Below are 22,787 nucleotides of genomic sequence, written 5' to 3'. Positions count from 1 at the left end.
TTGTAACTTAAAGACGGTGTGAGTGGACACTGTAGAGAGCACAACACATCCTTAATCCTATTCAGCCTCGAATTCTGCATGCGCCATTCTCTGACCTCAGTGGTTTTAAAGTCCGTTATCCCTGCCTTAGTCATCCAGTAATAACACACTGCCATTATGTGGGTAATAATGTGTATGTTTGTGTGGGCGGTTTTTTTTTTTTGCCTTGAAGCTGAGCATCCATGTGATCTTTTAATGAAAGATAGCTGACATCATGTAAGATTTTCCCATTATCTCATAACCAAAAGAGGCATGTGCAAAGGATGTGAATGGTTTTTGAGGTGACAATGGTAAGTGTTCAATTAAAGGTGTGTGCGATTCACAAGTTCACACAGAGTGTGCAGTGCTTACACTCAGAAATACAGCAGAGTAGTCTCTGCTGATGTTTCCGAGTGAGATGATCAGGGGAAGCCATCAGGAAACCGCCTAAACATTATTTCCTGTCTGTTGCTATGGTTACTGACCCCAATCTGCATTTGCAAATGTAAGCTTGATTTAACCAGATGTGATTTTTTCAGAAGGATCACAAAAAAAAAAAAAAAAGTAGATGTGCTTTGGCTTGTGTCACGTTCTGGTGGGCTGCATCCTCTCCCTGTGCACGTCTCTGTCCAGCTGGGCCTTGAAGTAAACTGTAACCCTGACACATGAAAGCAATTAACATTTGCAAGTGCTCAGAGGACATGTTTTAAGAATGACCAGAGCACTGAACAAAAGCTCCAACATAGTTTGTTACTATTGAGATAAACATATAAAGAGACTTCTCAAAACGCAAAAACCATTTCCTTATTCTACTGAAACAAGCTTTTACAGACTCTGCCACAGCTGCCAAGACTGATTATCTGTCTCTAAATTACAAGTAGACACCATTAATATATAACTTTTATCCTTTATAATCTCCATTACTGTTCACAGACAATTTTACTAATTTAGATAAGATGGTACAAGGTTAAGTGGGAATCACCACTAACCACAATCCTCTATGAGAGAAGAATTTGATAAAAGCTAAATTTAAAGTACGCAGGGAACCTTCAAGAAATATTGTACTTTTCATGACAGATACTTGTCCATATATTAAGTAACTGCTGTTTATTTCCATCTCCACATACAGTTTGGAACATAACTTAACAGACTCGCACAAGTGGCTACCAAGAAATATTTAACCTATAGGGAGTGAGGTGTCTTATTAATATCCTCTTTGTCAAATATTGGCAGTTATCCTGATACAACGATCATTCACACTTTAAAGGCTTGGAAGAAATTTCCATCCCCGTTAATACCAATAAAGGAGGTCCAAATGGGCACACCCATTGTTTTTTGGTTTTTTTTAAATTGCGCTGAAATTAGCAAATTCACAATCCGAATCCGATGACGTTGAAACTCGGTGGAGAAACCAACTCAACATAACTGAGTCAAATTCAATAAAGATGGGTCCATTACGAACAGAGACATGAAATTTAATATGTTACTAATGACAAGATATAGGGATTTTTTTTTAATTTTTAAACTGTACATTGACCCAGATACCCTCCAAAATTAAATGGGATAAGGTCTATCTTAATTCTGCTAAGCACCCAGTTTTAGGATACAGTGATAGACTTTTGTTTTTTACTTTTTTACACTTCGTCTTATCAACTTTTTACCACAATTACCAAGGATGACTACAAACTTTCAGACAGCTCCTGGGTTTGGTTTAGAATACTAAACTAAATAAAGTTTATGGGCAGGAGAATCAAGTCAATATGAGTCATTTTTATTTTCATGGTGCGACAGGTTTAGGCTCCTATGGAATGTTCTTTGGTGCAATTACACCTTTTACTGTCTTTCTAATACACAGTTCAAGTTATTTTTCATTGCGATTAAAAGTTAGATCATTATCTTATTTGGATACATGTACAAAAAAAATGCACAGAACTTAAAGACCAATTCTGTTTCAAATTGTAAATTCAGATCTAAAGCAATGAAACTTGTACCAAGGGGTCAAGCTCTCCTAGTAACTCATTGTTTTGATTCTACTATGAGCTCGAGCATGCGGTGCTCAGCAACAATGACACAAACTGCATTCCTGCAAAGGTGAGCACAAAACAGGGGGGTTAAGCCGCTCCCCTTTTAACTGGTTGCATCACTGGGCAATGGTTAGATTCATTCTGGGGTTTTCCCTTGTTAGGACAAGCAGACACAATGTCAGCTTTATAGAGACGAGCAAAAGAGTGTAATGAGCAGGTTCAATAGAGGAATACAGGGTTCTGTAAAAAAAAGTTACATTTTGACTGTTACAACAGAGCAGCAAGAAGGATACAGAAACTAGAGAGAGAGAGAGAGAGAGAGGGGGTGGGAGAGAGATTACACACGTAAAGGGGTGTGTCATAGCACTTTAGTTCCTCAAGGAAGTACAACTCAACATTATCTTGAGACAAGGTAGCAAACACTGAGAGAGGAGCTCTGAAAGTTCTTTCTTTTATTATTTTTTTTAAAGGAAGAGTTTGGGTTTTGGATTGAAAATGAGGAGGTTTTGTTAAAACAATCAACCTGGGCTGGGAACCTGCTTATCAGTGCATAAGGAGAGAGTGACACAGTCAAGGCAGTAGAGGGAATCAGCTCACAAAACAGGTAAGACACTTCTCTCGTATTAATGCAGACGCAACAACATTTACAGAACATAGACGAGCAGTAGCTTGGTTTTTAGTGTGAATATTAAAAAAATTCTATAAAATAACAGTTATACCTGAGGAGTGACTGGAAACTATGTGACTTCTCGGCACTTCCCCATCCTCAAAATAAGTTGGAAGACATGCGAGTACACTTGCAGTCTTGCTGGAGCAAGTTCAGTGACAGATGTAGAGCGCACTTTCTGTTTGTACAGGCTGGGAGTTGCTGAACTTCAAAGAGTGAACTGTCCTTTGCTCAGCAACTCACCTGGGTTTGGAAATTGTCAGATTAAAGATGGGGTGTGTAAAGTTGCAATACAAATAGTGAAACAATGTTACAAAAGGTAAACACGAGCTGATTATTTTGAACCGCTAAACCAACTGCTTTTTCACTTCCCCTTTAGCCATTACAGGCGGGTGACAAACAACTCTCAAAGTTAAGCAATTCTGAGGCAGAAATAACATTTTGTGCCTCAAAAATGTTTTACACTTTCCTGTGTCTGCTATATTTCATGGAGATTAAATCTATCAAACAGAGCATGGTGTGTGGGATTTCTCCCAATTTCACAAGTTGCTACACAACCATAAGCCTTCAGTGGAAGCACAACAAGCATTTCTTACTAAACAAGGCCCATCAGATAAAAACACATGCAACTGATTTAGTCAAAAGGCCTTTTACTTAAAGTGGCCATATCATAATAATCACCAGTGCACTTAAAAAACACACGTACACAAGTCCTTTTAAGTACCTTAATGTGAAAACAACCGGACACCACTTTTACTCTGAATCTCACATCTACACACAGACAAGTTCATACAAGCTCACAAACAGTTGTGCTCAATGTTGGAGTCATCTAAGGAATGCTAAATATTTACCTCTACGGCCTCTCTAAACAGTTCTGCCAATCAGCACTCTCCTTTTGACTCGCCATTGAGCAGCATTTAAAGTCTTAAACCCACCTGCCTGTTGAGGTGATGTTGAAACCAGCTCTGCTTTCTGCTGTTTATGGTCTCGTTCTAAACTGAATATTATTACTTATCAATGCCCAAATCCATTAGGAAAGACAGAAAACACTTGAACTTTTAATGCAGCAACAACAGCTTTCAGGCCCACTTCAATTCATCCATATCAGAAACTTTCTGCAAAACCGTGATTAGACATAACTCACTTAATATTATCTATTACTAAAAGGATTCATTGGTGCTATTGCAACACAGAAACACTTCAACGTTCTCCAAAAGGTCTCTACCCTACCGTGGAGCCTGAGTGAAAATAAATACACAACAAGTAAAGCCGGGAGTCTGAAGTCTCCTGCTTAGGTGCTTTCTCCATCTGGAAAATCAGCTGACTATGCATGCTGTGCACGTTCCTCAAATCCCAACAGTCTCTTTAGATAATGAATGAGATTGAAACATGAATCTGAAATAGCTAACACAATGCTGCACTTCTATTATCACTGTTAAGGAAAATTACTTTCATGAGTGTTCTTTAATTCCCACCAGGTGAGCTTATGCTTTGGCAACAAAGCAAGCTTCAATAAATGTGACATTTTTTTTTATGTATGCTACAGCAGACTTAAATACCCACAAATTCACATTCTCTTATTATGAATATGATACTGGGGGGTAAGAAAAGCCACATGTAATAGTTGTGTAATGTCACCGTAATTGTAACTCAATCACTTTTTCATTTATTAGGAAATTATACACATTCACATTGCTGACAGCCAAAATGGTCCTCGACAAACTAGAACATTATCGTTTCAATAATATAGTGAAATTATTAGAGACAAATGTAAAATAAATGCATTGACGCAGCCATGAGGAACTCAATCTACTGACAGAATACAAGCAACGTGTCTCTGCTCATGTAAAGGATTTTCTCTGGATGCTATTTTACCAGAGTTAGACTGAGGGCTGGGAATGAATGCAGATAGTAGACTCAGGGTTCTGACATTCTGTTCTTGTATTTACACAGAGGAAATGTGGAAAAAGCAAGCAGAAACCTGCCTTAACTATGCAGCCTAAATGCTCTCTACATGTACATGTCCAAACAGGCCAGAATTAGGATACAGCCCAAAATATTCACAACAAAATGTTCAGCTTTTGGAACTGCGGGCCAAATGAAACACTCACACCTTAACATGCAAGAAAATCATAATCAAAAACATGTCATGCTTATAAACAGTAGTGTATGACAGCAGGCATTTCTTGCTGGTGTTTTTTTTTTTTTTTTTAAATCAAAAAGTACTAAAACAAACCAAATGTCTGACCCTCTCCTTTTTTATCCTGTTGGTGCAGGTGTTAACATCTGCATATTCTTGCTTAGTCATTGTGCTTTTAAAATCAGAATATTTTGAGTAACAGGCCAACACTTCATCCAAAATACTTTACTGTCAGATATTTGAGCGGGAATGAATCAAAATAATGATCCATAAGAAACTGCAGATTATTTAACACCGTTGCTCCAAACTGTCCCAAAGCGGATGTTCTCGGTAGAGGTTTCCTTTGATAGATGTGCAAATGAAATCTCAATGGAACAAATCAAAGACTCTTTAGAGTCTTTTCCATGGCACTTTTCCCAATGGGCTTTGTATGTAAATGGGAGACAAAAACAAACACTCCAATTATAAGGACAACAAGTCTGCCTTTAATTTTGACTGGATACAGTGTGTGTTCAATAAGGTGGGACAAATACATATGCATATTTTTTGCGGCTGGTATCTTGGAATATTAATAAGATTATAATAAATATATCATTCTGTCCAGTGTTTTACCCCATTGTAAGTCAATGTATTGCAGCCAACCTCTATATTGGCAGATGATTTCAACACAATTGGTTTAATTTAAACATAGCACTTAAATTCCAATTATATACAAATGTCTGCTGTTCTGGAAATTGTTAGTTCACTACAACCAGGTGTGGCAAAAGGCTTTTCTTCTGACAAGGATTTACTTAATCACAAAAACTTAATAACACTTAATTTAAAGTCTTCTCACTTATGGTAATTTTCAAAATTCAGTCAGGTGTTCCTAATTTTCTCACTACCTTTTAAATTAAATTGTTGATATGCCAATCCTATAGCAGCAACTTAATGTATATACTGTAGATGTATAGGCGTGGTGAAGCTAACCTCATGGGTTCAATCAGAGAATTAGAGTGGAGTGAAATGCTCATCATATGCCCTCTAAGGTAGAAGGCAGCCTAGTGCCAAATTATTGTAATTTGATTTCCATCACCAAAATGCTTCACAATTTTATATTTTTGAAAATGTTTTGAACAAAGCAAAAAAACTCAGCCAAGATTTAAGTGTTTGTCTGAATAAAATATATACCTATATTTTGGAGACATCATTGTATTTTTCCAGTTACGAAGGATCCGTAGGGTTTAGTACCTGGAATAAGGTTAAAGGGATCCTCCACTGTTTTTACAAATGTGCCCTAAAGCCTTTGAAATGTCCTTATTAGAAGATTTATGCCATATTCATTATATAAACTTTTAAAAATGGGACTACTTTACCATTTGAGAGCCTGTGCACCGCCATGTTGAAATGACGTCATTGATGAAGCGAATCGCCCCTTTTAGTCCATTGAGTTAAATAAGAGTGAAGCGTTCAAGATTATTTAGCAGCTTTTTCAGTCAAAATGACAACTTGTGCTGCTTTGGGTTGCTCTAAAAATCAGTAAAAGTTTAAAAAGTCAATGTAAACCTCTTTTGTTTACCGATATTTGGTAATTTGGCATGAAGAAGAAAAGAAGAGCTCTGTGTGCATGTAAATGCAGGCATCCAGTAAAGTAGTCCCATTTTAAAAGTTAATGAAATGAATACGGTACAAAATAATGTGTTTTGTTAGGCAAAGATCTTCTCCTGACATTTCAAAAGTTTAAGGCCACATTTGTAAAAACAGTGGAGGATCCCTTTAAGAACCACTGCTCTAGATAATGAGCAGAGTTACAAAAGTAAAATAAGCTTAAGTTGTTTTGAAATGAAACTGAGTCATTATACTACAGGCTCAACAGTTGCCAGATCTTAGAGCACTTCAGGATGTGCTGGAACAGGAAGTTTGCACCATAGATGTGCAATGACTGTGTGATCCTATCAGACGGTTGTTGCAAAACAAGAACCAAAATAACCCAGATTTCCAATCATTAAGAAAAAAAACGACATTTTACCATATAGAGGTTGTTGGCTTCCTCAACAAAGGGCCAGTAAGTGCATGTTAGAATTATTCGTGCAGGACAAAGTTTTAGGTGATTTGGATAAAGTTGCTTTTTGGACTTTTGACCTAGTTTTAATAGCTTTTAACATCCATGTCATGTGTTGGTAAATCACACTCATATGCATTAATGGTTGGATATATGCATGACTGAAATGTCTTTAACTGAAACCAACTTTGTTTGCAATTACTTACAAATCACTTTCTAAATGTGAACTGAAATTACTTTAATTATTTCTACAGTTACATATTAATGCCACAACAACAAAGAAGTGCTGTTTTTCTTTACTGAACTTCTGAAGTTTCTAAATGTAAGTTTTTTTCTGATCATTCAGGAAACCATGGATGTATTCAACACCAGGGATCTGGCCGTGCAGGCTCAGAAGAAGATCCTTAGCTCCATGGCCACCAAAGGTTCGGTGCAAATGTTCATTGACGACACTACCAGTGAGATATTAGATGAACTGTACCGCGTGTCTAAAGAGTACACCGGAAGTAAATCAGAGGCTCAGAAAGTCATCAAAGATCTTATCAAAATCACGGTGAAGATTGGCGTCCTGTTCAGAAACAACCGCTTCACCACAGAGGAGCTACGACTGGCCCAGGACTTTAAGAAGAAATTACACACGGGGGCCATGACAGCAATAAGCTTCTACGAGGTACACTTTCATGTGCAAGTGCTGCACAAGCTTTATGATGTTAGATTTCAAGCACAACTTCGCTTTGTTTCAGCGAGTGAAAAAAAGACTTCAGTCTACGAGGGCAATGCTTTGTGCTGAGCTATATTAGAGACTACAGGATCTGCAGTTAAAAGAACTTCTATTGCATATGAAAACCTTTGACACGGATGCTGTTATTTAAGTTTCTTACATTGATTATGCAATCAATTGTGACAGCTAGGTTAAACGAAAGACTGATTCATTAAATAATTTGCAACCTCACAAAAAAAAGTTTCCGTCCAGAGAAAGTGATTTGCTCAACCAGTGAGTTTCAATTCTGCAATAAATTACATCATAACAAAAATGCTTGATAGACAGTGCTCTGATTAAGAATAACCAGTTTTTTTTTTAATTTTAAAAAGCTTTACAGCAGTGATTTTTAATTATCATCGTAGAAAGAACATTAATGTGCCTCGGGATCATTAAGTCCAATTTTAGTCAGTTGGTCCAATAAGGCGTTATTGTGATCATTATTGTGATGATGCCACAGAACATTATATTTGCCTTCATTATTCAAAGGCAGGGCCCATGATTACTCCCTCATTAATTTGAGGTATGTTGCACAATAAGGCTGATTAGAAAATCTGTGAATAGTTGCACTGAGTCTTTAAATCACAAAGGTAGACATGGCTGGAGGAAAAATGACATCATTTATTAGTGTTTTTAAAGTGTAACCAAACGCCCAGGTTTCTGCTGACCTGCGACTAGGGGAGGAAATTAAAAAAAATGTCTTGATTATGGGCGAGGCTCCTGGAGTAGTTAAAACATGCCCAGTCTACAATCCATGCTATGCTAGCTAGCTACTCAGTTCGCTATAGCTTTCACAATCATCTTAATCTCAACCTACTCACCAGATAGCAGGGCCCCCAGGTGCTAGTTTTTATAGGAGGGGCGGGGCTAAAAGAGCTTGTTTGTGTTGAAAGATCAAAATCAATTGTCATAGCCCGATTTCAACCAATAGAGGTCAGTACCTGTGAAATTTTACAACAAAATATGCCAAATTAAAATACTAAAATGTTGAGAATTGGACCAGGATCAATCAACAGCACAACTTAATACCCAAAGAAATGTTTTGAGCAGAAAAGTGGTTTTGGGGTTTAGTTCCTCTTTAACCTTCAGCAAGGATATGAGTCACTATGATGACCTAAGGTGGTTTTAGCACTTTGAGTATTCTTAATTACTGCCTCACCTGGACTATTGCACAGAAAGCTGGGGTAATACATATAAAACATACGTAGATCCATTAATCAAATTACAAAAGAGAGAATTCCTACACCCACTAAAGAACAGTTTAAAAAATCTAGCACAATAAATCTTATGGATATAGTAAGGTTAACAGTGTTGGAAATGTTATGTAGAGTACAAAATAAAATGCCTTCCTTTGGGTATTACTGTATATCACTTTTTAAACAAAGGTATGTTAATGTCAATGTTAAAGTTAAGGGCGCCCGTGGCTCAGGTGGTAGAGGGTCATCTTCTGATCGAGAGGTTGGGGGTTCGATCCCAGTACCTGACTATGTGTCGAAGTGTCCTTGGGCAAGACACTGAACCCTAGTTGCTCCCAGTGGTCGACTAGCGCCTTGCATGACAGTCCTGTCCTACTGGTGTGTGAATGTGAGAGTGATTGGATGAATGAGTTGTTATGTAAAGCGCTTTGAGACTGCTTCAGTGTGGTGATAAAGCGCTATATAAATCAAGTCCATTTACCATTTAAGAATGATCTTGAGGATCACTTTAAGTGAATGAGTTCACTGCCTACGTTTTCAAATATTCTTCAAAAAACTGAAATGTTTTGCACTTACTGAAACACAAGTTGATAAACTGATGAATACTGCTGTTATTGAGTTGTTTCTATAATGCTGTTTGGGGATGGACTACAATAAGCAGTTACTGCTTCAGCCCATTCCTTTTTTGGTTGTTAAAATTATTTTTATTCTTTGTATTGTATTACATATGCATAAAGAGAGCCAAGAACAAATGTATATCTGTGTATCAAAATAATATGTTTCTCTTGAATGCTGGCGTGCGCATAGAAATGATCTTGCTCCTCAAGAAGCCAAACGTCATCAACCAAAACCTTGATTTGATTCTTACTCCTAAACTAGTTATGAATCAAATACTGCAAAGTATTTCACAATGCCTAGATTTCTAACTCCAATGTATCTCCTTTACTGACTCAGGTGGACTTTACCTTTGACAAGGCGGTGATGGAGGAGCTCTTGTCTGGCTGCAGAGATCTACTTCTGAAGCTGGTCAACACTCACCTCACCCCTAAATCTCACGGTCGCATCAACCACGTCTTCAACCATTACTCAGACGCACAGCTCCTGACCAAGCTGTACGACCCTGAAGGCCCTCTTAGACCCCACCTCACCAAGATCTGCAAAGGACTCAACAAACTGGTAGAGGACGAGACAATATGATGTAAACACAGGATGTTTCAGCCAGACACTGGGAGACCAAATGGGAAGAGCTCATCAAAGACTAAACCGTCAGACGACTCTTTTTTTTGTTTCACCGCTGCTATAACTGTTGGCAACGAGAGACAAGTGACCTAAATCTGCTGTAGAACGTTCTCAAAGAACGTGTGCGACGTGGATTAATTTGGAGGTAGTGGATGATAGCGTACATATCAGACGTGATTTCAAATTTCAGACGATCTTTAAAAATGTGTAACTAAAAGACTTTTCATATGGTATGAGCTATGACAAGAAAATTAATCCAATGTTTAATATTTTACTTTACCAATAAATGTTTAGTCTAAAGCATTTATTCAATGGAAGTCTTAAAGCCTGTACTAGATGAGACACATTAACAGGGAATGTTGCCACTGCCACCTTGTGGTCAATATGATGCTTTGCAAGTTCTAATGCAAGCAATCAAAAAGGTATGCAACAACAATAGATACCAAAAACATGCACAAAGGGGAGAGTACTACTTTTACTACGACTATACAACAATTCAAAAGTGTCAACAGAAGACTTCAAAACTTTTGACATGTTATGTTTTTCCAAGCTCTGCATCACTGGAGTCGAGGAAAAGCTTTTATTTTCATTCTTATTTGATACAAAATAGAGGCACTAAGTATCCAGAAAGGGAAAAAATGATAATGCCAGAGACATTGAATCATGTTGCAGAGTATTTTTAGTCACAAGGAAAATGTGAAAATAGATTTGCAGAGGGATGAAACTTTTGATCTTAAAAATTAGCAGAGAATAAAGTCATCTGATCTGGAAATAAATAAAACAATAAAGACTTCTGTGTAAAATAAAATAATAAAATAAAATACACTATTCTTTGTTTTTTTGTTTTTTCTCAATAAAAAAAAAATATTGCAAGTAATTCTAGTATTTCTAGTCAACAGAAACATTTTTTTTTTACATAGCTAAAGACTGCAGTCCAACATGTGAGGCTGCCTCACTCTCTCACACAAAGCACAGGGATTGTAGCAAAAGTCATATGACAAATCCAACATGTGACCTGAAATTTCTTTCATGCTTGCATTCCTGCAAATTAAAAATTGGCTGTAGGCCACATTCATGCCATACAATCCATAACCACCAGTGTGAATAAAGAAATGTATAAGTTAGCTACAAACAAATGATACTAGATTAAAATGTGAAGCATTGTCTGCTAATAAATCTGCTATTACATAATGGCAGCCTATTAAAGGCTCTGTTGCTCTCTGTGTTTCTCTGGAGGCCAACGCCACCAACCCTTTTATAGAAAAGGTTCTTCAGTCACACACACACAAACTACAGTTCAAATATCTCATCTTCCTGGTCTCTGAGCTTCATTGTTAGTCTGGTAACAGTGAGTGGCACAGCCCTGTGTGCCGTCTGCTGCTGCTCTGTGGTGGATGGAGAAACACAACTCTGAGATCTTGTAAATGGTCGCCTTTCAGCGCTGGTTGTGCACTTGGCTTCAAGAGCTGCCACCCTAATGGGAAAAAAAAAAACATAGTTGAGAAGATAGATTAGGTTGATGTTTGACTTCATCATTTTACCATTAATAGTTTGGCTGGTTTGGTACTTTCCAAAGTATGAAACTAGCCATAACTTACTATTGCTTTGAAGATAAAAAAAAAGAAAATAGAATCAGCAAATAAAAAATAACAATGTAAATCTGAGCTGGCATCGATTCAGATTTCTAAAATCGACTTAATTCTTTTTACAAGGCCCTGATTTGATCTGATTTGCAAATAAGTTTGAGGTTTTATTCAGTTGAGGACATTTCAGTCAATGTATAAATTCTACTTGAATATGGAAGAGATTCTCAGTAAGCTAATGCTGTAAAAAGTAGAAAGTAACTCATACTTGGTGCAGTATTAACATTATTATTTACATTACACACCACAGAAAAGATGTATTAAATCAGTGGTTCTAAAACTTCTTTTGTGTCTCAAGTACTTCCTTTCTCTTATTTCTGAATCCAAGTAGTCCATCTACAACATTTTGGTCAGAATACAATGAGAAAACAACTATAGAGAGTAATAATGGAATGGATGAGTGTTAACACACAGTTTAAAGAATCTCATTTTGTAAATAAAGGGAATGAAACAGTATTTAGTGCCTCCTGAATAGATTTTCTACAGTTTTTAGCCTTTCCGGTCACCGTCAAACCCCCCCTATATGAATTGATATCGGGCCATACATGGGAAAAATCTATTTAATCTATTTGTTTTTTACCCATCCCTAATGTGAATGGGAGCAAAAAGAAGAACTAAATTACCAAAACTCAGCAGAATATCAACAACCGTTCTACCTTTTCTCTGCATCCTGACATCCTTTAACAGCAGCCTGCTTGGACTGGTTTATCACATCATCCAACCTCTTTAAAAAGTCCACTGGAGTGAGGTCTGTCGACGCCTCTTCTGTCAACTCCTCTCGACTTTTCTCAAAAAAGCTCCCAGCTTGCCCTCTGTGAAAAGAAGCACGGGCTTCATCCCCGTTCTCCTTAGCCAAATCCCCTCCATTACTGCAGCCACCCAAGTCTGACAGAGCCGGGATTAACAAAGACTTCTTCAGGAATATTGAGTCATTGGTGTACAGCCTATTGGCTCTTTTGATTTCCTCCATCTGGAAGAAAGAATTTCTAAATGAGCACTTGGAAAAAAACATGTTTTACACTCAATGATGTCGTGCTAAATGTTTAGTGTCAATCCGTTTCATTTTTTTCTCCCCCAAATGACAACTAATATTGACTAAACTATTAATAATATCATCTAGGAATGGGCAATATATCAACATTCAAAATATACTGAGGTTTTTATTTTGGTAATATAGAAAATCATAATATTGCCTATATCGATGTTTCACTTGTTCTGTTTTAAAATACTTGTTTTAGGAGTCGCTGCTTTCAGTACTTCTCAGAACAGCATCAATAGCACAGTTAAATGGATTACTGAGTGTGTTCTAACCCAGACATTACCCTAAACAAGCCAGTCAACACTAAAGAACTCACTCACACATGCTGTCCGTTATAGGAGAAAACTGTGAATAAAGTAAAATTTAATCTATCAGAAACACAATGTCCACCCGAGCAGCCAAAATGTTTATGCATTTAATGATCTTTTGGCTTATGACTTACTGCCACACCAGCTGGTCCAAGGCCAACCACACCACTTTGAAATCAATACAATCCCTATGCAAACAAACACTTAAAGTAACCACATCATTTTCATCACTGCAATATTCTGCCAAATTATACAATTTATTAAGTTGGGAAAATCTCATTAAGTTCCCAAATATCTGTCGATCATATAAAATCCTTTATGGCCTGGCTCCCCCACCTCTCAGTGAGTTTCTGAGAGTAGGGTCCAACACCAGTGCTTCACTAGAGGAACATCCAGAGGAGACTGTCATTCCACTCAGGAAAACTGCATTTAGTCACTCAGCCTTCTCTGCTTAAGCTTCAAAAGAACGGAACAACATTCCAACACCAATCAGAAAAATCAATAGTTATAATGTATTCTGTTCATCATTAAAATGTTGGCTCCTTAGCAATCACACATGCCAGCACTGAACTCTCACCGCCGCTTTCTGGCGTCGTCTTGTATGTTCTTATATAATTTTGATAATTCTGCATTTGAATGTTCACTTTCCTTGTGTTATAACTGATTAATGTTATTGACTATGTCTTTTAGGGATGTACCGATTAATTGTAAGGCAGTTAAAAATCGATTCATAGGTATGACGGTTCACATCGCCTCTCTGAAAATTGAATCGCAGTACTTTTTTTAAACAGCAGAGGGCGCTATATATTTATCCTCCCCTGGTCCAAATGCTGAGGCGGCGGGAGGAATCTGCTATTACTTTCTTTCTGGCCGCCTTCTACTTTTAAACATTTTCATAAATGATTCCTTACCCCTTTAGCACCGAAAAAATATCTGTAATATTACGTGAATATCTGTAAAAGTCACGTTTTTCTATTAGCTCTGTCTGCTAGCATAGCATCTCTTCCTCACTGCTGGAAAAGCTGCATGCCAACCGACCACTGGGTTACCAGTGCCCTCTGCTGGTCCAAAAAAATATCTGACGTAAATACAATGCAGACTGTTTTTTTTTTTTTTTTTTTTAATCTAATTGTTAAGGCACAAAATACATTTTCAGTTGCACTTTTAAAAGGAAAAAGAACTATTATGCAGTTTTGCATTGTTTACTATAGAACCAGAATTTAAATTAATAGGCTTCTTCTTCATTTGTATTATTCCTTTATTTATTTCATGATTTATTTTTAGTTAAATTGCATTGTTTTGAATAGTTTATCAAGGGATTCTTTTGACAATGAAAAATAAAAGGAAAATAGTACAGTATTTAAGTTTTTTTCCCAAAAAAAATAATGGAATATTTTTCAGTCATCATTTGTCTACAGTCCCATTTTGTAAAATAAATCGTGAGAGAATTGTATCGTGAAACCAGTATCGTGAATCGAAGCGTATCGGGAGTTGAGTGAATCGTTACATCCCTAATGTCTTTTAATAGTGATTCTAGTTGTTTCATGAACTGCTGCTTATGCCTTATGTCATGTTGCCTCCAGCTGCATTCCCACTTCAGCTCTGTCGCGCATTAACTCTTTTTTGCTTGTTTGTTTTGGTGTCTTATTCATGCTGCTACAGCAAATGTAATGTAATGTTTATTGTATTTTGCCATGTGATAATCAACTAGCTTTACTTATTTCCAGGGTGCCTATTGCACATCTGGCCTAGGGCTACAGGTGAAAAATAGCCTTTTGGCTAACTCTGGCACATTCTACAGTTGAGCTGCAATGTTAATGTGCACTGTCCTTGTAAATAAATACATTTCAAACTTCAAAAAGCCAGAAGTGTCACATATTGTGCAGCTGTTTGTTAATAAATGAGCCTGTGTCGCATTTTTACATCAGCAAATTTAACCCAGAATTTTCTTTCTGGTAAGACTGACTTAAAAAAAAAAAATATTGTGATTAATATTGAGCTAAGATTTATTGTCCATATTACCCAGCCCTAGAATCATTATCATCATCCTTTATTTCAGACTCAGGAGGCCATTTTAAAAACAAAGACACAATTAGTATTCACAAGACAAAAAGCACATATTAAACATTGCAACATGTATATGTTTAGAAATCACTTACATTCATTTAAATTAGTTTTTAACCCATAAAAAAAAAAAAAAAACATTGATTAATGTGTCATCCAGAAAGTGAAAGTCTAAATAAAGTCCACATAACTTGTGACATCACTCATAAAGTAGATTAAATTAGCCTGAGTCAGAAAAAAATGGAAATATTTGATTGCTATTATTCTTTATCGCTGACAAAAACACCCTTTTTGGTATTTAACCCTCCTCGAAACACATTAATGGAGAGCTATGTTATCACAAAGAGCAGCTATAAGATAACCAACTGTTAGAATAAGGAAAATGAGCATGCAGAGTTAAAAGCTACTTACAGACACTCCATATTTGAGAGAAAGCCCCTGCAGAGTCTCTCCAGGCTGAATCGTGTGATCAACGTATCGAGTCGGGGATTGAACCAATAAACTGCCATAGGATTTCGATCGTTCCCCGCGTAGGAAGCCCTTAAACCCGACGGGAAGAGGAGCCCTCTCCCCGGACATAGTCGATAAAAAATGTCAGGTTGTTAAGCTCCCACACAGAGGGACAATGCGCTCAGTGGCCGGTGTGGTGGTGGTGGTGGTGGTGGTTAACATGTTGGGTGTAGCAGCAGCTCAGCTTCGGTCATGGACACCTGAGTCTAACACATCACATAAGTTAAGATGTTTGTATAACACTGTTGCTGTTTGTTCTCGTTCTTTAGAAAAAAGTATCACCTAAATTTACACGATAACCATTCTTTGGACAATGTAACGGTAAATAGTGGAAATAACTTCACAAAGTTGGAGCTGCCTTACCTGCTGCTACGGAAGCCGTCACTCACCCAGCTGTCTGATAATATGGTTGCCATGGATTTTACCAGGAAGTATTTGATCACATGATGCATTACAAATGATGCGTTCACTGGAGCTTGGAATCCTTACAGATCTCAATACGCAACTCTAGTCTGACGCTGAAATCGCTCCCCATTAGCACATAATCCACCTTTTTTTTTTTTTTTTTTTAAAAACTAGTGAATAATATGGTATTTCTTTTTACTTTGGTAGCATTCATGCCTTACAATAACCTAATATATTTACAACATTTCCATAATTCCTGGAATATGTGGCAATTAATATCACAATAGGAACATATACTCACATCGATATTAAACTTTTGATATATATATATATATATATATATATATATATATATATATATATATATATATATATAATGGGTATATAATATTTAACAACAATTACAAAGTTATTACAGTACATTCGGCAACAGTTTGTGAAAATAAAAGGAAGTCACATGGTTGCTCACCCTGACCTTCCACTCAGAAGAATAAAACATAATGTGGCAAAAAATGTCCCTGATCCCTTTTTCTTGAACCACAGAGTGTCTGTTTTATGTCAGTTATAATCTGATCATATGTCTTACAAATCATAATATATGGGTTTTAGATTATTTATTTAAAGTTGTTCAATGCGTATTATTGCATTGGTAACTTACATGATCTCCGTTACATGTCGGTCATTGTAAATTTCCGTAAGCGCTCTGGTGTGCGTTTCCCTTTAAATGTGGTCACCGAAAGGAATTGTGGGTCAGCATTATTTCTTCTCCTTTGGTTACTACTCTTTTTTTTACAGTTAAAAAAGCACACATCACATCACAAACACACATATTTATGTATATATGTTGGTTACTCTTCTACGAACACCTTTCCGTAACCCCGTGACGTCATCCACGAGGTTATAGAAAAGTGGATAGGAAAGGAGATAGGAGGGACTACTCGGATGCAGCCAGTGTTTCCTAGGCTAAAGGAGGTGTAAAAAACAAAAACAAAACAAAAAAGGACTCGAACACTCTTTATCATGGCCACCACTTAAACACTTCTGGGGGTGAAAGAAAAGTGGATAGTAAAGGAGGTAGGAGGGAATATTCGGACGCAGCCAAACAAGGCTGCATAGAGGAGTATCTAATTTCCTATTTATTCCTGTGTCTGTGAACGCAGCATGTTAGAGCTGGCTTCCGGTTGCCGTAAAACGTCTTTTGTGGAAAACAGTAACACGAATAAAAATGTCTTTTAAAAGGGAAGGCGATGACAAAAGTCAGTTAAATATCCTTAAGGTAAGAGTTCTATGTTAGTGGTGACATTTCACTTCATTTCGTTCTCCTCGTGTATGTAACTAGTGTTAATTGGTGCTTGTTTATCATGTCAGAAACGACGTGTTGCTGACTTGTTGGCTAACTTTATACCAGATGATGAGGCTTCACTTTTAAGCAACGGAAGGTAAAAATAAATAAATAGTAATAAATATTTAATTGAAAAAATAACCTACAAACACAGCTCCTCTGATTTTTTATTTTTGTTTTTTTTTTCTCAAATGACACATTCTTTGTGTTTGTGTAGATACACGTGCCTGGTGTGCAGCTACCGCCCTGTGTTTGACACAGTTGATACACTGACCGTCCACAGACAAGGGAAAAAACATATTGAAGGTATGAGCAAAGACCATAATCATCTATGAAGATCTGGCAATATAATGCATTTTTGTTTCAGGAAAACGTAAGTTTTGTGTACATTATTGAAAATGCACACATGTAGTGTGTGTGTGTGTGTGTGTGTGTGTGTGTGTGTGTGTGTGTGTGTGTGTGTGTGTGTAATCTAGACGCCACTTCTATTTGATACACCTTGTTAGCCTTTGGGTTCATTTCAACATAAATGCTCATCCTTACCTCTGCCAAGGAGGGAATTTTTATTTAATTGTATGTACATAAATTCATTTCGTGTTGCTCTAGAATTTGTGCCAAGTACATTCTGCGTATATTGTAAAAAATAAAGTGTGTAATTAGAGGTGTCCCGATCCAATATCGGTCCGATATCAGCCTGAAAATGAATCAGATACAAATTTCTGATTTAATTTATTCAATTTTAGAATACTGTAGATATTATGTTGAAGGTTAAAGTGTACAGTATATTCATACTTAAACGTATCAATAGACCCCAGGCCTATTGATACGAAAACGTACGTTTTCCAGACGTTTGCTACGTTAGCGTAATGTGCTTGTGTGTTTTCACCGTGCCAGGATGGCCGGATGGTCTAAGGCGCCTGACTCAAGAATTATTCCTCCCGCTGCTGTGGGTTGGAATTCTGCTTTTGTCATATTTTCTTCATTTTAACACGGCAAATTCCACCTTTAAAAATACATATAGGAAAAAATTTTACATTTTAGGGCATTTCCTAGGTTAAGGCTAAAATAAAAGGGTTAGCGGGGTAGCTAAAAATAAATATGAGCTAAATTAAAACTGACGGTACTTTGTCATGTGGTGCACCTAATCTGGCCAATGAGGGGCGCTTCGTATGAAGAGCCATGGCCTTTTTTCCCCCTTCAATTTATTTTTTTATTTATTTTATTCAATTGTAGAATATTGTAGATATTATGTTGAAGGTTAAAATGTATATAGCTAATTAGTTAATAAATGGGTCAGTTTTTATCATACCTACAATTGCTGACTATTGTTCTTAACATTCCACACTACAAAATAAGTCATTATATTTTTTTATTAAAGAAAAAAGTAATAAAAGTATGTATGATTCATGTTGATATCGGATCAGATCAATATTGGTATCGGCCTATACGCAAGGCTGCAATATCAGTGTCATATCGGAACATGCCTATGTGTAATATCTCTATATTACTTATGTTATTGATTGTCCCACACAATGTTTCTTAATAACATTTTCATTTTATTTTGGTGATTTCCTTACAGGGTTAAAAGCTTTCTATGGTAAGAAATCCCGACTAAAGAATGAAAAAACCAAAAAGATGCAGGAAAGCTTTGTTGAGGCTGAAGACAAAGAAAAGGTTTGTTACTAAAGAGGACAGAACATGTTTGCATATTCTAATTTCTTATCAAAACTGATTTCTATCAACTTTCTTTTCTTCCAAAACTTTACTTATATTTGTGCTGACAAAGTTAATTTTAAGAGTGTAACTTTTCTAGCCCTCTTTTGTATTTTTTTTTTTTATTAGTTCTCCCTTTCATACAATAAACAACAAATGCTTTAATCCAGTGCACATGCAGCAGTGTCCTCGTCAAAGAATGGCTTTAGAGTCAAATTCACCTCTGCTTATCTGTAAATCAAGGCAAATTCATATATTATTTGAAAAGACCTAAAAAAAACAAAAACATATCTTATTATTTGCTTTTGAACATCTCATTATTCACTGTTGCAACTTGAAATCTGCTGCAGCAAAACACAAATGCATGTTGATAGAAAGAATCGCCCAGTAAACAAATACATCTCCACAATCTAAGCTTGTTTTGACTGGCTGACGTTGGTTTTCTAACTGAATTACATTCACGTTGTTGCTCCTTCGACAAACATGACTCAGGACAAATTCCACATGGTCAACATTGTCTGTTCAGGGACGCTTTTCTCACATTGTTTTTCAGGAGCAATCCAGTTCGGCTCCTTTGCTGGCACAAACTCGGAAGATTACCCACCATGCATTGCTCAAGACGGTCCCTTATAACAGCTGTCACAGAAGAACCAGGTGTGCCACTATACAAGTATCAGATGTGCAAATGTGTGGCAGCCTAAAGCAGTGAAATGTATGAATGTTAAACTTTTGCTTTCAAAGCACAAGATCTGAAAGTGGAGCAGCGAGCACCAGCACAGACGTCAGCAGAAAAGTTTGCAACACAATTCCTTTTACTTATAGGAACACTGAAGTGTCACATGATTTGTCAACATGCACCTCAAGAGACTGCACGACAGGTAAACATCTTAGAAAGGATTGTGGGTAACACTTTACTTGGAGTTTTATACATAAAGGTTGACATTATGCTGTAATCATGACATGGCACGTTTAATTAGCATGAATGAGGTATCATGAAGGGTGTTGTTTGTTATGCTAACCCTAAACCTTCATTACCCTAACCCAGAAAATGCCAACATAGCTCCAAAGGTGTCATAATTTAGCAAACGACACCTTATTCATGCTAACGACAGATAATGTATAAAACTTTAGGTAAAGTGTTAAAGGATTGTGTTTTATTTCCTATCAACACTAACATCTTCCACTCTGTTGTCCTCTGTAGCAAATACAGAGTCACATTCATCTCAACGTTTAACAGAATCTCAGGAGGAAGCATCACTACCGATGACGGACCAGAGGAAACAAGAGCTAGAGCGCTACCTTAAGCTGAAAAGGTGCTAAGCTAATTCATACTTTTTAATGTGGAATTGAACCCGCCTCCTCTCTCATTGCTCAGTCATAGGCTGTGTTCGAAATGTCATACTAACGTATTACTCATACTAAGTTTGACGTCAAATGAGTATGTAGTGCATTCACATTAGATAGTATGAAAAGATTGAGTATGCTGGAAATACTTGGATGTATACTATATCGGGATATTTTTGAAGTATGCACTTTGGGCACACTAGTCATACTCAACTGTCCCATGATGCATTACGAGTAGAATGTAAAATCATCCTGGGACTAGCTTCAAGCTAAAAGTCAAACATCCCCTTTTCAAAACAAAAGCATCTCTTCTCGTCTTCTATTAGTTTTTAACACTTTTGTAAATAGGGCTCTTGTTTTGATGTTCACTGGAAGTTTTGTCAGTAGCACAATAGAGGTTCTCTGAAAATCTCAGAAATGTCGCAATGAAACGTGTATACGTGAGTTTTACGGGTCATTGGAGACATTTAGCATCAGTGGGCTTCTGGTTTATGTCGTAGGTTTGAAATGAATCTTGGAAAATTTGTAAGTATACTAAAGTGGGAACGGTCACCATCCTAATCTTCTTAACTATACTTATAGTACATAGTGGGTAGTATATACTGAGTTTGTAGTGTATAGTCATGCACTATTTTTTGATCGAACTTGCTTTTTCCTTGTTTGTTTTTTAGTGACGGATGGCTGCAAGACCGAAGTGGCCAGTGGGTTAAAGATGAAAATGCTGAGTTTGATTCAGATGAAGATGATCCTGATTTGTCAAGCAAATCCAAAAACCAAGAGCTGGACACAAGCTGCTAAACGTGTGGCAGTAATAGATTATCATCACTTTGTCAGAGAAACTCTTGAATGTTACTGCAACTGCCAGGAAAATGTACAAATTACATATTGGACTAAAACCTGATTCTGTACTCAACCTCGATCAGTTATCAGCTATTGATTAAACTAGTATTTTTGTGCATTCTGTCAAGTTTGAATATTGAATGTTTCCAGTGTGTATTCCACTGTTAGCTGGGATAGGCTACATGGCCTTGCTATTGTAAACAGGTTAGAGACTGGATGGTTGAGGATTTTTGGGAAACATCACCAGAGCTAAACAAACTCAATGAAATACACTGTGTGTTGCTTCTCAATTTAAGAGTTCTGAAGTTGCAGAATACATGCAATCTACATTAGTTACAACATTGAAATATCTATAGTCAACCATTATAAATCAAGTAGTGACTTCCATAACCATGAAAACCAGTGCCTCTGACTCCCTATAAACTTTCAAAACACGGTTAAAAACCCACCTGTTCACATAAGCATTCAACTCATTTATCACCCCCACTCCTGCTTCTGCCTGTTTTTGAGTTTTCTTTGAAAAGTGTTTTATTAAACTGACGTATTAACCTTTTTTCGAGAAGTTTCGTTACCTACTTTTCTGTTCATAACACATTTTAAGACTAAAATAAATCATAAATCAACAGAATTTTTTGAAAGCGAGAACTTTTCTCGAGTTCAAAATGATGCAGTTAGTAGCAAAGGGTCACTAGGCCTATTGTCCTAAAAAAATCTAAAACTGTTATTTCTCAGACGTATAGATTGAAACTATGTAATGTAGTTTTATCAAACGCTTACTGACATCCCAATGTGCGCTGATAGAGATGTTAAGATTGTCATCAGTCTTGTGACACTAGGTTATGACTCTTCCCTTGTTTTGTTTGTAGAACTTAAAGCTACAAAACACTCTGATTCTAATGTATTATCAGTTTTGCATCATTTATTTAGGTTCCTGCTCTTTGCGAGGGCCAGCTTTATTATAAACCAACAGCAGCTCGTCTCAGCACAGTTGGTATCAATTGAATAAGACCATGTGGGTCAGTGCGCGGGGGCATAGGGACTTTGTACGGTTTAGCTTCTGCTGACAGAACTAATGTGTGTATAAACACAAACATCGCTCTCATTTATTGTGGATTTCACATTGAACTGTAACAATGATTAAGCTAACCTAACTGTCATGTCTTGACATCAAGAATATTCCTTTGAAACATTCATTGCAGGTCAACACCAAGACAATGTAGTGAATGCTATCAGTTTTTCAATACAAATGCAATTCAACGCAAAAAATCAAATGCTACGAAAAACTGGAATACTGTCCACTGTGCTGCCTTTAAATGACTTCAATATGTCAAATGCCAGCAAAGCCTGTTTTGTTTTAACGAGTGACTTTTGGGAGAGCCTTGGCAAGCTGGACGTTAAGTGGGAGTTTTATCAAGAAATGAACAGGTTTTAGAAAGAAGGAGCAGCAGAAGACAGGAACTCAAACAATGTTGTGAGAATCCTCAGAGGTTAGCA

General features: G+C 36.9%; 3 protein-coding genes across 4 annotated transcripts; 2 read left to right on the top strand and 1 right to left on the bottom strand.

The window, feature by feature from the left end:
* Positions 1-2,247: 2,247 nt before the first annotated feature.
* On the top strand, positions 2,248-11,292 carry tnfaip8l2b (tumor necrosis factor, alpha-induced protein 8-like 2b). Its single transcript, XM_028470410.1, has 3 exons — positions 2,248-2,646; positions 7,237-7,560; positions 9,801-11,292. Exons 2-3 carry the CDS (start codon positions 7,243-7,245, stop codon positions 10,041-10,043), a joined length of 561 nt encoding a protein of 186 aa, XP_028326211.1. The 5' UTR covers positions 2,248-2,646; positions 7,237-7,242; the 3' UTR covers positions 10,044-11,292.
* Positions 10,697-16,794, bottom strand: lysmd1 (LysM, putative peptidoglycan-binding, domain containing 1). 2 transcript variants are annotated; one of them, XM_028470408.1, is made up of 4 exons: positions 16,713-16,794; positions 15,551-15,855; positions 12,385-12,698; positions 10,697-11,559 (listed from the first exon to the last, which is right to left on the bottom strand). In XM_028470408.1, the coding sequence occupies exons 2-4, from the start codon at positions 15,716-15,718 to the stop codon at positions 11,376-11,378; spliced, it is 666 nt and encodes a 221-aa protein (XP_028326209.1). In that variant the 5' UTR covers positions 15,719-15,855; positions 16,713-16,794; the 3' UTR covers positions 10,697-11,375. The 2 variants fall into 2 exon arrangements, with proteins under 2 accessions (XP_028326209.1, XP_028326208.1); XM_028470407.1 differs by lacking the exon at positions 16,713-16,794 and adding an exon at positions 16,013-16,155.
* Positions 16,795-17,203: 409 nt separating this feature from the next.
* On the top strand, positions 17,204-21,841 carry scnm1 (sodium channel modifier 1). The gene is made up of 8 exons (XM_028470103.1): positions 17,204-17,330; positions 17,423-17,493; positions 17,614-17,702; positions 18,976-19,070; positions 19,663-19,763; positions 19,851-19,987; positions 20,311-20,422; positions 21,125-21,841. The coding sequence occupies exons 1-8, from the start codon at positions 17,280-17,282 to the stop codon at positions 21,249-21,251; spliced, it is 783 nt and encodes a 260-aa protein (XP_028325904.1). The 5' UTR covers positions 17,204-17,279; the 3' UTR covers positions 21,252-21,841.
* The last annotated feature ends 946 nt before the right edge of the window (positions 21,842-22,787 follow it).

This window comes from Gouania willdenowi, chromosome 16, assembly GCF_900634775.1.
Source record: "Gouania willdenowi chromosome 16, fGouWil2.1, whole genome shotgun sequence".
Classification (NCBI taxonomy): domain Eukaryota; kingdom Metazoa; phylum Chordata; class Actinopteri; order Blenniiformes; family Gobiesocidae; genus Gouania; species Gouania willdenowi.
This window is presented reverse-complemented; position numbering and strand designations above follow the sequence as displayed.